The 16,830-nt window shown below is 39.9% G+C and overlaps 1 protein-coding gene across 1 annotated transcript in view; it reads left to right on the top strand.

Annotated features, from left to right (window-relative positions):
• Positions 1-3,724: 3,724 nt before the first annotated feature.
• LOC147531872 (uncharacterized) overlaps positions 3,725-16,830 on the top strand; it is an 80,277-nt gene continuing 67,171 nt past the window's right edge. Inside the window, exons 1-2 of the mRNA XM_086645521.1 lie at positions 3,725-5,715; positions 9,583-9,803. Of these exons, the coding sequence (XP_086501647.1) occupies positions 4,243-5,715; positions 9,583-9,651 (1,542 nt within the window). The 5' untranslated portion in view covers positions 3,725-4,242 and the 3' untranslated portion in view covers positions 9,652-9,803. The remainder of the gene's footprint in view (positions 5,716-9,582; positions 9,804-16,830) is intronic.

Below are 16,830 nucleotides of genomic sequence, written 5' to 3'. Positions count from 1 at the left end.
AAGACAAGAAAAATGGAACGGTAGTTTCCGCAAAAGGTAAAAATGTTAAAAGTTGATTCAATTAAATACATTTTCCTTAAAAGGTATTGGATACCTAATGCTCATTTCATTATGAATGTCTGGAGCAAGTGGGAGCTGAGTATTTAACTGATTGGAGACGAACTGTCAAAGAGCAGAAGAAGCAATAGTTGCTGAAAAGGCTCAAGAAGGATTTTAATCTCCTATTGGCATTACTTTTATTAGATTTTAGTATTTTTCTTTTCTTTAAAGTTCTTCTCTAGAACTGGATTTTTGAGAAATAAAGTATTTAGTTTTAATATTTTATGATGTTCTCAGAAAGGTGCCTATATTAAGTTACAAACATTAATACTTATCGATTCAATTAGTTATTCTAATCTAGTCCGACAACTAGGATGAACATGAGATTCGAAAGAATAAACATGGTTCAAACTATCTGGTATGACAAGATCTCTTATGACAAAACAGAGGTCAATTAATCACTAATACTTATGTCAGACATAAGATTATGGTTAATGTGACTAGAATCAACTAAGTACTCGAATTTAGAAGAAGTTTTAGAAACTTGACCTAAATCAAGTAATGAATCAAAATTACTGAAGATCTTGATGAGATCAATGGTCTTGGTCATAACAAGTCTTCCAAAACAATAAGTGTCTAATACAAGCTGCATACCTACTAAACCTTAAACTGTTATAGAAAATAAAAGAATTCCATACCTGTATGGATTTTTTAGAAGAAGTTCTAAAAAGTCTTATTTAAATCTAAAACTTCAGACGTAGTTTCTTCTCCAAGAGAAGAAATATGGGGTTTTCCCACAGAACATCGAAACAAAATTAGATGGTTGCTCTCGAGGGTGTCTTCCTTGAAAGGAATGATTCAAGAAGACAAGTGAGAGAAATATTCGAATCAGATTCGAACCGGGCAACAAAAGAACACCGAATGGGAGTACGAAAAACTCGCCAAGTAACTTCTTAAAAGAGTTAAGAAGGTTCTACGATATTGTTCAAAACCCCAGTGAGCCTCAAGTAGACCCACAAAAACTATAGCAGAACCGGATTTTGAAAATTGGCTAAGAGCCAAAAAGGAACAACAGTAAGAATTGGTATCTAACATTCGTAAAGAAACTCAAGGGTTGTTTTTCTGATAAGAATAGTTAGACTCTTTATAAGACAAGAGGGTAAGTGGGAGTAAAACAAGACAATTTTACATCCTGTATGTGAGACATACTAGAATTGAGAAAAGTTAAGGAACTAGCTCAATAGGACATCAGACGAGGGTAAATAAAACTTAATAGGCACTGAAATCTATACACTTATAGATTAACAGATGATAAGACTCGTTCTAACTAGAAATACTCTTAGTGAGAGATTCTACCCATTTCTCATGGAACACTGGGTAAGAAATCACGGGTCAAGAAGTCAGCTGGACCGGGCCATTGACCGGATGTCGAACCTCCACCTGTTAATATTTTTGCGGGCACCGATGACGTCTTTCGGGCATAACCTGTGACAATAGAGACATGGAAACACGTGACCGTAAGTCTCTGGGGACACCGGGATGGTGCCGGCCTAAGGGGGCTCCGACGGTCAAGTCAGTAAGTTTGCAAGAGAAATGAAAGATGTGTAAGTGATATCCATGGAATGTTACCGTTGGTTGGATAATGGTCGGAGTCTACGGATTCACTAACTTGGTTGGAGAGAGATTAAGACAACTTATGGGGTCTGTCCTTACTCAGGCAACTCTGGTGAGGTTTGCGTTGTTCGGGGGGTGTACCGTAAATAAATGGAAGGCTTGAAGGGTCTAGCCTTATAAACGATCACGTGGGATACGGAAAAGAAAACCTGACCTCTGGAGAGATAAAGTGAGCGGAGTTGATGTGACACGAAAATGTCACATTTAAGGAGCCTAACATAGACTAATTAGTCCTTTACGAGTGTTATCAATAACATTTTATGTGTTTTTCTTGTTTAGGTACCATATTTGGAATAAAGAACTTAATTCGGAATAAAGGGAGCGAATTATCACTATCATTTCATGTACCCAAAACGAGAGAAAAAGACTTCAAACAAATCAAATGAGAAGAGGAGTCAAAGACGAGTCCAACAGTGAAAACGGAAGTCCATTCCGAGTTCGGACGGGGAAGTTGTGAAAGAAAGAAGTCGAGGTTCGGTCTTAAAACAAAGATTCTATGAAGGCACCCCCTTGATTTCCAAGTGTAGATTAAAGCCTAAGTCTAAAACCCAAGAGCCTAGATATGAAGGAATAAAACCCAAGCCCAAAGAAGATGAAATAAGGAAGAGATTTTGGAGGCACCCAATGGACCCAAGTTTGAGTCAAAGTCAAGGTTGACTAAGTCTAGGGTTTGAGACAAATACACTATTCATCATCTTCTCCATCCAAGAAAACAACCAAGAAGTAGGAGAGAGAAGGAGGCTAGGAACTTTAGGGTTTGAAGTTTGGAAGTTCAAGGGTTTAGAGAGTTAAGGAGCTTGAGAGAGGGAAAAAGAGAGAAGAAGGAGTAACCGGCCAAGCTAGGCCGGCCAAGCAAGGCCGGCACACAAAGGTCGGGCTGCTGCTGCTACCAGAACAGCAAGAGCAGCAGCTGCTCGGGAGAGCTGCAACAGCAGCTGGCCGGCACGGGAAGCTTTCACGGGCTGTTGGAGGCTTTCACGGACCCGTCCACGGGAAGCTCTCGCCGGCGCGAGCAGTAGCAGCAAGGACGCGTCAACGGGACGCTTTCACGGCTGCTCGGACGTGCACGGCTGCAGCTCGGACGGTACTAGGGACGTGCACGGCTGCAGCTCGGACGGTACTAGGGACGTGCACACTTCCATGGGAGCTCCTGGCCGGATTTCTTCTTTCTTGCCGGAAGTTGTTTTGACGGATTTCTCGGGTTCCGGCCACTTTCTTGGCCGGAAATCTTAGGGCTTTCACTCCCCATGTCTTGATCTAGCTACCCATGTGATTTGATTTGATTTTGGACTACAAATTTCTAGAGAGAGAAAGCTAGGGTTAGCTTTAATGGAGGTTGTGTTCTAAATGGAGAAGATGATGGTGGTCGCTATGGGGAACCCAGAATTTGCTAAGGGGAGATCGGCTGCACTTTAAAGACTCATATTTTCCGACGATCTTAGCCTCGAACCACATCGAAAAAGGGGGATTCTCTCATCATCTTCTTTTCATTTTCTATTTAATCACCATGTTTAGCTAACTTTAGTGTGTCGATTATATGAGATGAAATGTGATGGATTCGTGATTATGTTTAATGTGATTTGATGTTTTGATTATAAATTGATGTTCATTTATTTCGATTATCGTTTTGATCGTATTTTCATGTGTGTTGTCATGCACTTCACATAGTTAGGCGACTAGACGACACTTTCGATGACTCGGGATTAACCGATTTAGACGTTTGTTTGACTAAGTATGATCTCCGGATATACGTAGTACTTAGAGACATCTACTTTAGGAGTCGAATATCGATTGTACTTCGACACATTAGATTGGATCATACGTAGTCATAGGTTTATCATTATGGATTCCCGGACTTCGACACCTCTCTCGCTTATTTGTTGCCCGAATCGAGTGTTACCGTCTCCCGACTCTTGTTCCTCCGAACTCTTCTCTCGAATCTCTCTCGCCTGTTTACTTTTATCGTTTAATTAGTTTATTTGTTTTCTTTATTGCTTATTCAATCATAACCCCCCTAATTTATCCTTGTTTCTCTCCTTTTTAGTCTAAGTTAGCTTTTAATATCTAGACCGAGGGATAAGACCCTTCGATATCCAAACTACCTTCCTATCCTTGGATCGATCCCGGCTTTGCCGGATTACTACTTGATACCTCCGCTTGGGTGTGCAACCTTTTCGGGTGCATCAAGTTTTTGGCGCCGCTGCCGGGGATAGGTCTAGTAGTTTGGATATAGTTTGTTGTTTTGTTCATTAGTTTAGTGTTATTTGCTTCTTAGACGTCTTTATTTTATTTTGTATAATTTTATTTTCTTTTAGGTATCATTACAAGAAAAGAGCCAACAGTGACATAAAGGCGAAGGAAAAGGAAGGATTCGAGAAGCTTAAGAAGAAAGACGAACGAAACAAGAGGAGCACTCGATAGTATCGCATTCTATCTCATCCTTTTTACTTGTGTGTGATTGTTTAGTTCTATAAGTGTTTGTTCCCATTTTTGCGATTGCGTGTTAGTATCCCTGAATATTGTGAGATCATGGCAAGTTGGTCATTTGATGAGAATGACCTTATGCGAACTCTTTCCAACACTAGTCGACCATCTACAAGTCATCAGGACTACTCAAATTTATATAGGAATGTTACGACTAGTGATAGGAATAGGCGAGTTGAGTCTGACCGACCTAGGATGACCATGGGTGAATATCGACGGATGTATGGAGTCGGTCAGACTCGTCATGAACATGGTTTTAGGGATTATGAGCATGAGGGTAATCAACCCCGTAAGAGTCTTCGAGACTATCGACAAGAATTTTGGATGACCACACCTTCATGTATGAATTTGTCATTTGATGAGGACCGTAGTTCTATTAGTATTGATCGACCACGTCGAAGTCTTCGTGACTATCGACAAGCATATATGAACGGTTCACTTAGTGATGACAATTCCCGACTCGATGATTCCACTCAAAGAGTCGAGTCTAGGTATCTACATGAAGGTAGTGAAGAAAAGACTATGGAGACCATTAGGCCGGTTTGTGCTATTTGTGCGAGCTTAGACCATTTGACTGAGTATTGTCTCATGATTCGTGTTCCGCGAGAGTCTTCGTCTAGTTATACTCATGTGCCGTATTACGAGGAGATGTCCGAAGACACTCTTCAAGCAATTTTAGAGTACCAAACTAGATTTAATCGAGATATAACGGAGATCACGGAACGGCTTCTCAAAATTGTTGATAGACTTGAGTCGGAGCTTATCGTCGACGAGGAAGGGGTTTGCGCACCCCAAACTCAAGAAGAGACTATGAATGATGGTGAGGGTAATACACCTAACTCTAGCCTTAAGTTAAATGTCGAAGAAGCTCCTGATAGACCCTTTGAACATGAATTGACCGATAACCCTTATTGCTCATTCCCTCGACCATTGTTATCTCACCATGATTCGACTACATTAGATTTTGATGTTGAGGATGATAGCTCTACGAGCAAACTTGGGAATCACACAACATTGAACTTTCCAATCTTTAGCACTTGTGATTATTTGGATGGGTTATGTAGAATGGAAGGTGTTATGCCTAACTTTGAGGCTCCCGATGCCTTTAAGGATGTCGATAACATAGTAGTTGAAGAGATAGCGGATAGCTTGTTGGATTATTTACCTAAGGAAATTATGGACCTTGACTTGGTCCCCGAGCCTATTGTCTTACCCTTAGAGTCTAGTTCGACCTTCCACATGATCTCAGACTCGGTTGTTGACTCCTTCTGGGACACTTCGGACGTCTTCCCTAGCATGTCTAGGGACTTAGTGGATGTTTTATCCACTAAGCTTGAGTTTGACTTCTTGCCTTCGACTGACCTCCACTCACTTCACAATTATGTCGATCCTTTTGACGACTTCTTAGTCGTCGTCCCTAGCAGTCATGCTTACTTAGTGGACCGTGCATCCACTAAGTTTGGGGATGGTCTCTTTTCGGTTATCATCTCACGTGCACTTCGTTGGTTTAATATTTTTGTGGGACTTTTACCATTTGTATATAGATTTCTTTGGGTTGACCCCCAAATCTTTCGGCTTTTACTATATGATCGTTAGCCGATTAAGGTGGCCTTTGATGTTTGTGGGTAGCATCTCTGGAAACCCTCCGCGAGACATAACTCGTGCTCTTGTGTGAAAACAAGAGAATCAAAGGCTAATTGCATAGCTCAATGCAATCGAGTGATCCCGCGTGAGTGGTCATTTTATATGGTCATGTTTCTATGTGCTTCATTCTCATTATATTTTTGGATATTTTAGGAGCACTTCTTATAAGTTTTACTTCTAAGGCGTGGTTTGTTCCAAGTTTGGGGATGGCGCGAGCTTGGCATCAACTTGGAACCTCTTTATACACGAGTCTTGGTATTATCATCGTTTATCTCCTTCGGTTATGGTAATATCTCTCCACTCTTCTCTTTAAATTAATGTGCCTCTTAATCATTTGGTGAGTATATGCTTAGAACATTGAGGACAATGTTAGTTTTAAGTTTGGGGATGCGGGATATGACCATAACCAATGCATGACCATGGGTTTCAAAGACAAAAGGGTTCAAATTAGCCAAAATTTGAAAAAATTTTAACATTTTGAGTAGATTTGCATGTGATTGTAGTGATAGTTTTAAGAATGTTGATGCATATGTATCGAGTTGATGGGTTTTGTGATTGCTAATGGTCTTTGCATGAAAGTCGAGTCTTTGAGTGTTTGTGTTATACTATGGGAGTAACATCTTAGTGAAGAAGAAACATCTCTAAGAAACCTAGAGTAGTCATTAGTGGAGACTTAACCCATGTGAGAGCTCAAAGCCTAAATTGTCCTTCGAGTGTACTCTTCCGCGCTAACTCCGAGTAGAATGAAGAGCTACTCAACCTCGTAACTATTGAAAGAGCTCATTTGATCTCGTGTGCTCAACTTTCTTAGCCACTAGGAGTGACATTAGGATAGCGAATTAACCTTGCCCTTGTAGTCCATGAAACCCAATAAGAGTGTCAACTAGAGGGAGGCAAATACTTCATTACCATCATCATCTTATATCCCGAGAATGAAGACATAAGAAAAAAGAAAGAAGAATGTCAAAGCAAGTATGAAATGGAAAAAGTTGATTGCAAGAATATAGTATTGTGTGAGTTATGTTTGTTTTATGTGATGTTGTGTTATGAAAAAAAAAAAAAAAAAGACAAAAAAAAAAAAAAAAAAAAAAAATGAATGAAATAAAGTTGTTATGTTATGTTAGAGCATGTTAGCTCTTTTGTGTGAGTAATGTGATTGTATATATGTGTTTGTGTTCATGTTCATGAATAAGTATTCGAAGCAAGAAACAAATGTGGAAGTGCTTGAGAAGTTCTATAATGAAGTAGTCGACATTCTCGGGAATCCACCATCATCATCCATTTCTAGTATCCGCTAACCTTTAGAAGGCATCTTTAGAGGGTAGAATGGGTGAGAAGGGCGAGTGAGCTTCCCCACTCTATATAGTGGCTAATTCCTTTTCGAAGATCATTCGTTCCAAAATGTTGTCCTCACCCCTTTTTATGTGTTGAGTCCATGTTAGTGATCACACTCACACATACGAGCGAACCATTCTTGAGTGATTTCATATTTGGAGTGTATTTCCGTGAGGCCGAAGTCGAGGCGAAATGTACTAAACTAGGAATCAAGGTGTTGTGACTTCGGAACATAGATGTTGCTCATTATGGTATGACACTAGCACCTTAGGGTAAGATCATTAGTGAAGGGGCCTTTAGCTTTTACAAGAACTTATTTACTTGATTCATTATGTGTTGACATGCTTAAACCCTTTGCTATATGAATCATGTTTATCTATGATTTTGATTTTGGACCCTTGTGTATTTAAAACCATGATGTTTGTGGGTGTCATCAATGGAAACCCTCACGAGACAAAACTCGTCCTCTAGGGGTAACCTAGAGGTTTAAAGGCTTGTTGCATACGCTAAATGCAACCGGGATGCCTCCGAAAGTGAGTTAGGCTTTTATTTTATTTTGTTTGCTCGAGGACGATCAAGGTTTAAGTTTGGGGATGTTGATGTGACACGAAAATGTCACATTTAAGGAGCCTAACATAGACTAATTAGTCCTTTTCGAGTGTTATCAATAACATTTTATGTGTTTTTCTTGTTTAGGTACCATATTTGGAATAAAGAACTTAATTCGGAATAAAGGGAGCGAATTATCATTATCATTTCATGTACCCAAAACGAGAGAAAAAGACTTCAAACAAATCAAATGAGAAGAGGAGTCAAAGACGAGTCCAACGGTGAAAACGGAAGTCCATTCCGAGTTCGGACGGGGAAGTTGTGAAAGAAAGAAGTCGAGGTTCGGTCTTAAAACAAAGATTCTATGAAGGCACCCCCCTTGATTTCCAAGTGTAGATTAAAGCCTAAGTCTAAAACCCAAGAGCCAAGATATGAAGGAATAAAACCCAAGCCCAAAGAAGATGAAAGAAGGAAGAGATTTTGGAGGCACCCAATGGACCCAAGTTTGAGTCAAAGTCAAGGTTGACTAAGTCTAGGGTTTGAGACAAATACACTATTCATCATCTTCTCCATCAAGAAAACAACCAAGAAGTAGGAGAGAGAAGGAGGCTAGGAACTTTAGGGTTTGAAGTTTGGAAGTTCAAGGGTTTAGAGAATTAAGGAGCTTGAGAGAGGGAAAAATAGAGAAGAAGGAGTAGCCGGCCTTAGCTTGGCCGGCCAAGCTAGGCCGGCCAAGCAAGGCCGGCACACAAAGGTCGGGCTGCTGCTGCTACCAGAACAGCAAGAGCAGCAGCTGCTCGGGAGAGCTGCAACAGCAGCTGGCCGGCACGGGAAGCTTTCACGGGCTGTTGGAGGCTTTCACGGACGCGTCCACGGGAAGCTCTCGCCGGCGCGAGCAGCAGCAGCAAGGACGCGTCAACGGGACGCTTTCTCGGCTGCTCGGACGTGCACGGCTGCAGCTTGGACGGTACTAGGGACGTGCACGGCTGCAGCTCGGACGGTACTAGGGACGTGCACACTTCCATGGGAGCTCCTGGCCGGATTTCTTCTTTCTTGCCGGAAGTTGTTTTGACGGATTTCTAGGGTTCCGGCCACTTTCTTGGCCGGAAATCTTAGGGCTTTCACTCCCCTTGTCTTGATCTAGCTACCCATGTGATTTGATTTGATTTTGGACTACAAATTTCTAGAGAGAGAAAGCTAGGGTTAGCTTTAATGGAGGTTGTGTTCTAAATGGAGAAGATGATGGTGGTCGCTATGGGGAACCCAGAATTTGCTAAGGAGAGATCGGCTGCACTTTAAAGACTCATATTTTCCGACGATCTTAGCCTCGAACCACATCGAAAAAGGGGGATTCTCTCATCATCTTCTTTTCATTTTCTATTTAATCACCATGTTTAGCTAACTTTAGTGTGTCGATTATATGAGATGAAATGTGATGAATTCGTGATTATGTTTAATGTGATTTGATGTTTTGATTATAAATTGATGTTCATTTATTTCGATTATCGTTTTGATCGTATTTTCATGTGTCTTGTCATGCACTTCACATAGTTAGGCGACTAGACGACACTTTCGATGACTCGGGATTAACCGATTTAGACGTTTGTTTGACTAAGTATGATCTCCGGATATACGTAGTACTTAGAGACATCTACTTTAGGAGTCGAATATCGATTGTACTTCGACACATTAGATTGGATCATACGTAGTCATAGGTTTATCATTATGGATTCCCGGACTTCGACACCTCTCTCGCTTATTTGTTGCCCGAATCGAGTCTTACCGTCTCCCGACTCTTGTTCCTCCGAACTCTTCTCTCGAATCTCTCTCGCCTGTTTACTTTTATCGTTTAATTAGTTTATTTGTTTTCTTTATTGCTTATTCAATCATAACCCCCCTATTTATCCTTGTTTCTCTCCTTTTTAGTCTAAGTTAGCTTTTAATATCTAGACCGAGGGATAAGACCCTTCGATATCCAAACTACCTTCCTATCCTTGGATCGATCCCGGCTTTGCCGGATTACTACTTGATACCTCTGCTTGGGTGTGCAACCTTTTCGGGTGCATCAAGCATTATAGGTAATCACGTGGGTGATATAGGAAGATCCTGACCTCTTAAAGTAGGCGAGCTCTTGAAATAAGCAAACCTTTGACAAAGTAGGAAGGCCTTTGATAAACTGGTCGTTAGGAAAGAGAAAGTAGGTGCTCGCTTCTCCAAGATCCTGTATTTCACAAGGTAATCCCGTACTTGGTAAGATCTTGTATATGGATGCAGTAATAGTACTTATTATTTGACGCCCGTATACTTGCGGGGGGTGACCTTTTAGGGTGTCCTTCTAGGTGAATCAAGTTTTTGGCGCCGCTACCGAGGACTATGTTTTAGATTTGTTCTAATCTTGGAAAGTTTTTATTTTTGGTAAGTTTTGAATTTTTGAATACTTTGACTTGCTTTTCCGCTTTTGGTGTGTAGAACTCTAAGGAGCAAAGGTAAAGACGCAACTAGGAGGAGGAGTCGAAAAGAAAAAATTTACAGTTTTTATTTTTTGTATTTATTTTGGTGAGAGAGAGACTTAAACTTTTTAGTACTTTCTTTTGTTTTAAGTTTTGACCCTAAACTTAAAGGGCTTAATTGTAACCGAAAACCAAAACGAAGCCTCGGGTTCGAACACTTGAGGGAAGAGTGGCCCGGGTCGTCTGCAAAGGTCGTCGCCCGTCTCAAACGGGAGGTAACTTTTCTTGATCACCCACGAATCCCCTGTAAGTGGTTACTTGTGTGTTTTTTGTACCTCATTGATTTGGCGAACTTCTTAGTTTAACCGTCTTTAGTAAGGGCACAAACCCCACAACAAGATAGGAGTCGGATTTCATCACCGATCTCTTGCCCATTTAGGAAACAACGTTGCGTATCCCAAATCTCACTTAAAATTAAAATCTGGTTTAGAAATTGGCCTTAGGGTACCGAGCTCATAGGATCTTTAAAACAATCCAGGAACTCGATTTTTATTTGGGCATTCCAAAAGGGAAAGTGTCATACAATTCTTTAAAAAAGGCCGCCTCGAGAAGAGGAAACGTTGCCTCAGGTTGGACGGTTGCAATTTTTCATAGTTGGCTGTCACATGGAGAATTATTTGACCATAGTACTTTGACGGAGTAACCCTCATAACAATCATAGTTCAAGCTTTGTTACGAAGTAGGAGCTATCTAGATTTTTAAGTGAAATTGACCAACCTGTCTGTCATCTGGATTTTGTTTAGGTTGCTTGGTTAAGTCAGCCTGATTGTGGTTGTTTTCCTTCTAGGATCTTTGTAGTGCTTTCTCGGTTTTCGATTCTAAAAAAAAAAAAATTGGACCAAAAGAAAGGAATCAAGTGTAGTTTTTGTAAGTGTCAAATCTCATCTTGTGATCGCGCCTGACCATCATGGCACATTTTTCTAATGGTTGGACGTACCCTGTTGATGATGATGACCTTGATCTAAAGGCACCCGTCATCAACCGACCTGATATAACCTTAAGAGAATACCAACATTTGCGTAAAGACTGGCTTAACCGACCTGGTATGACTCTAAGAGATGATCAACGACTTAACGAGGGGAATAGGCAAGTTGAGCCTAACCGACCTGGTATGATCTTCGAGGAATACTAACAAATGTGTAGAAACGAGCCTAACCGACCTGGTATCACATTTGGAGATTATCAACAAATGTGTAAAGATGGTCCGATTAGTGATGGATATGGTCCGACACCAAATATATATGAGAGACCCTATAGTCCACACTATTCTGAGACCAATGACTTTAGAGACAGGTATGATCCTAATGTGTAGGGTGGGAGTTATGATCAAGAGTCTTCATTTAATTACAATAGTGAGCCTTATTATGAGGAGACTCTTGAAGAGTCCGCGAATCATCTCAGGGAGATGATGTCGCAATTTGGGACTCAAACGCACTAGGAGATTGAGTCCTTGACTCAACAGGTAAAAATGCTTAAGTCACAGTTGTTGGCCGACGAGGAAGGGGTTTCACCACCCCAAACTCAAGAAGGTACTAGGTACGATGACGAGGTTAATACGTCTAACCCTAGTACTAAGTTAAATGTCGATGAATTTACTGATAATACCCTAGAGCCTGAAAGGTCTGATGACCTTGTTGTCTTGCTTCCTCCACCTATGTCATCTCACCATGAGAGGACTGCATTAGACGTTGATATCCAGGATGCTGGCTCTATGAGCAAGTTTGGGGATGACACAATTCTGAACTTTCTGACATTTGAGATTTGTAAGGAGTCAGTCTTAGATGAAAAGCTAAGAAGGCATGATATTATGAATGACTGCGAGGCTCTAGATGTCTTTGAGAACATCAATGACGTTAGAGACATGTTAGATAGTTTGTCAGACTGTTTACCTAAGAAAACCATGGACCTTGACTTGGTCCCCGAGCCTATTGCCTTACCCTTAGAGTCTAGTTTGACCTTTCACATGGTGTCAAACTCGGTTGTTGATCCCTTTTGGGACAATTCAGAAGTCTCCTCAAGAACGTCTTTGGAGATATTGGATATTCTATCCACTGAGCTTGCAGATGACTTTTTGTCTTCGACTGATATATTGGCCCTTCATTATTATGTCGATCCTTTTGATAACTTTCTAGACGTTGGACCTAGTATTTATAGTTACTTAGTGGACGTCCACTAAGTTTGGAGATTGCCCCTCTTCTTTGATAGCCTCACATGCACTCTCTGCAATTCACAAAAATGTGAGACTATCGTTCACTGAAAATTTTGTGTTTTGGGTGGACCCACAGATATATCGGTTATTGGTTTATAGTTAATCACATATTTGTAATCTAGTAGGTATAATTTTTTCTATTTTTCAAGTCATCTGTTTCGTCTGGCTGAAGACGTAAAACTTAGCGCTTTCTGGGAGGCAACACATGCAGAGGACGCTGAATCGGGTAATATCTCTCCCTTTACCCTGTTATTTTTTGCATAGTCTTCAGAACATTGAGGACAATGTTCTGTTTAAGTTTGGGGATAGGGGATTGAAATTTTTGCTAAAGTCCTTATTTCAAAATTCAAAAGGGTTTAAAAAAATTTTGGATTGAAAAGAATGAGTCTAGTTGTTTTTGCTTGTTGATGGTCATAGAGTCTAGTTGGTCGTGCTATGCTTTTGCTAAAGGTTTTTCCACGAATTTCAAGTATTGAATTAAGTTGTCTGTGCACTAGCCATGTGAGTGTTAGATAGGTGAAGAGTAGGCTTTTCTGAGAGAACTTGATTAATCATTAGTGGAGACTTAACCCATGTGAGATTTTGAGCCTTTCTTGTGCTTTGAGTGATCTCTTCTGCGCTAACTCTGAGTAGAGTGAAGAGTTACTCAACCTCGTAATGCTAAAAGAGCTCATTCGATCTCTTAAGTTCAAATTTCACAACCACTAGGGATGTCATCGGGAATGCAAACCTTCTCTTGTAGCCTAAGAAACTTGAAAGCAGTGTCAACTAGAGGAAGATAGGAACTGCATTCACCATTTAGAACCCTGAGAATAAGGCATGAAGCAAAGTGGAGAGAATTACACCCAAAGAAAGTGTTAAGAAAGAACTTTGTGTATTTTGAGTTTTATTACCAAAAGTGTATCGAAAAAAAATAGAAAAAAAAAATGTTTGTGTAGTTTAAGTGTTTATCCTTTGAAGAAATTCTTGAAGATTTGAAGACGTCGAGTTCTCAGGAGTTCTAGTTCATCCTTAGCATCTATTGACCTCTAGAAAACATTGTTAGAGAGTTGATCAGGTGAGAAGAGTTGGTTAGCTTCCCCATTCCATATTAGTGGTTGTTTCCTTTCTATGAGATCAGTCGTTTACGAAAAAGTTAGTATGTCTTTTGTAATGTGTTGAGTGTCCCTTCATACTCATACTCGCATATTGAGCGAACCATTTTAAGTGACTTGATTTTTGAGTGTATGACCGTGAGGTAGTAGTCGAGGCGAAATGTATTGAGAAGGTAATCAAGGTTTTGTCTTTTGAGAACCGAAATGACATTCATATTGGTTGGTCACGTGCACTTCGGGTCTAGATTACTAGTGGAGGGATTTTTAGCATTTGTATGATTTGGTCAACTCGGATTTCATTTCTATTAACTTTTGAGAATCTACCAGATAAACATTTTTTTGTCCATATCATATTTAGACCCTTTTGCATTTTTGAGATTTTTGAATTTTGTGGGTATATTCACGGCAAACCCTCACGAGACAAAACTCGTCCTTTAGGGCAACCTAGAGGTTTAACGGCTTGTTGCACGTGTTAAGTGCAATCGTGATTCCCTACGAAAGTGGTGAAACTGGGTTTGGTTTTATTTTTGTCTTTTGCTCGAGGACTAGCAAAATCTAAGTTTGGGGATGTTTGATAAGACATGAAAATGTCCCATCTGAATCTCTTAACTCGGGTTAGTTAGTCCAGTTCAAGCGGTTACTCTGATGATTTGTTTGTTTTTCTTTCTCAGGTGTCTTTTACGGAGTTCGGTGTGAAAAGCGACTAAAAATGGGTGAAAGACACATTAGTGGCATTTCGGTCATTCGGTGATTAGGATGTTATGGAATTTTTTTAGTACTTGGTTGAAAACTAGAGTCGAAGACGAACTTAACGGCAAAAGCGGAAGTCAAATCGGAGTTCGGGAGAGCAAATTAGTCCAAGTCAAAGTTATAGTCAAAATCAGTCAACAAAAGGTCAACACAAATCTTTAACTGACACGTGACGCAAGAAGGAACGGATCTGACGGCTCATATGGGTTCGGGATATCTTCTGTCACATACATTGGTACCACTGAGTGTCGAGGGGGTCAATAACTCAGTAAAACCGTTTGCTTGATGTCATCGTGGACCTGAGCATGGATAGCAGATCGGACGGACGTAATAACAAACGTGTGGATCTGGTGGCTGTTTGTTCTTCGATGCACGATCACTCCAGTAGTCCTTGTCCTACTGAATCAACTCCAAATTAACTCAACCAGCAATCACGCGTGGCCAGGTCGGTGATCATGTTTCTCTCTTATCCTCTCCCACTCTTTTGGAAAGAAAGGATTTTAAAACCAGTTGAGAGAGAAACAGTTAGAAAATTTTAATTGCAAAAGGAAAGAGAGATTGCTGGAGATCGGTTGGAAGATCAGAGATGGGTTCGATTACCTAACGCCTCTGTTTCTCTTATTCTTCAAATCAAAAGGAAATTAGAGAAAGGAAGAAAATAGATTTCTGCTATACATAGAGAGAGAAAGTTGGAAACAAATTAACAGAGATAGAAGGAGAGATGGATATTTTCGAAAATGGAAAGAGGAGGCAGGGCTAACGGAGATTAAAGATAAACTTAGCTAGAGATTTTCATGAAAAAGGAAAGAAGAGGGATTCGGTTCTCATTTCAGAGAAGAATTAGCTGGATATTTTATCTAGAGAGAGTCGGCCATGCTTTAATATCTTGAAATGTTTTAACGGAGTAATACTCAACTCTAGGTGTCGATATACGAAGATCTCTTCATTAGCTATGCTTTATAGTTTGATGATTCATGCATGTTTAGAATACATCTTTAATGGTTCATACTTACAAATTGATAGTTAATCGTTGCGACTTTGACATTTCAAAGCTTTGAGTTTAGACTTTAGTGATTCCGCTTTAATTTGATTATTTTCCGAGAATTGATATGATAGGTTACCAATACTTGAGTAATACGAGAGATATGCATGATTACGTGTCATTAGTATGTGTTAAAACAGATTCTAAAATCCTAGGTTATCTCCTCCATTAAGTCCCTTGTATCATAGCACTTGTTTTCTTTAAGTTGTTTATTATTTTATCACCAAAAACCAATTTACAAAGAAAACGTGTTACTTCCAAATTTGAGAATAGGTTTCACTTAATCCCTGCGGATAGACCCGGTTTTACCAGAATTATTACTTGACGCCCGTATACTTGCGGGTGGTGACCTTTTAGGGTGACCTTCTAGGTCAATCAGGTACCACAAACCCTTCTGGTTGAGTCATGTAGATCTCTTCTTCCAGTTATCCATTTAAGAAAGTTGTCTTTACATCCATTTGAAAGCCAGGTGCGAAAACTGCTTTACAGCCAATAAACAAACCCCACGACAAATGATCGCTCGTATAAAAAACACCTCAACCACACCCCTCAAAATTGAATCTATTACTACTACCAAATGCAGGGAAAAACCAAAGCAACAAAAATGGAGACCTCCATCGACACCATTCTTCAAATTCAATGTAGACGCTTCCTTCACGAAACTCTCAGAACCAGCGGGCATTGGATGTAATATTCATGATGAAGAAGCAAATTTCATTATGGTAGCAGCAGACACAGTTCAGGTCAAAATGCGGAAGAATGTGAAAGTATGGCAATTCACTTTAGCATTTTATAGGTCATTCAACTGCGCATCCAACATGTGCACATAGAGAACGACAATCTAAACTTAATCCAGTACATGAATGGCAAAAGTGATGGTTTACACTGGCAATCCAAACAAGTCATAGCACAATCTCTTGCTCTCAAGGATCAGTTCACAAATATAGTCTTCTCATATGCACTAAGGGAATGCAACGCCAAAGCCGATACTCTTGCTAAATGGGGTAGAACCAATTGTCAGAAAAGAATTTGGAATATAGTACCCTCTTTTATTTCCGCTTTAAATTAGATACTTTGTATGGTTCGCTTTTGTTTTAATGCTAGTTTTTTCATCAAAAAAAAAGTACACTTGAAATTATTCAGAAAAAAAGTAAATTTGTACGTGACTGTGTTAACTTTTTATAGTTGGTTTAGATTGGGTTCGTGTAGCACTGTTTATAGTTGGTTTACTTGATATTTCCCTTGATTAGACTTGCAATGGTTGGTTTTCATATTTTTTTTTTTTCTTTTCTAAGTTAGAAGCTTTTCCAGTATTATACAAGATATAGATTATCCATACCAATCATGTAATGTAATCTGGTGTTCAAGTTGGATTTTATGCCCAACTAAACTGTTTAATTGACTTGGTATTTGGTAATTTAGTTATACGTCCTCAGGGATAATGTTTAGTTAGAGATGCCTCTTTCTGGAGGTGTACTACTTTATCTGACTTTTTTGTTT

The sequence above is a fragment of the Eschscholzia californica genome, unplaced genomic scaffold, assembly GCF_041429995.1.
Source record: "Eschscholzia californica isolate CP2 unplaced genomic scaffold, dmEscCali1.0.p SCAF_6, whole genome shotgun sequence".
Classification (NCBI taxonomy): Eukaryota; Viridiplantae; Streptophyta; class Magnoliopsida; order Ranunculales; family Papaveraceae; genus Eschscholzia; species Eschscholzia californica.
This window is presented reverse-complemented; position numbering and strand designations above follow the sequence as displayed.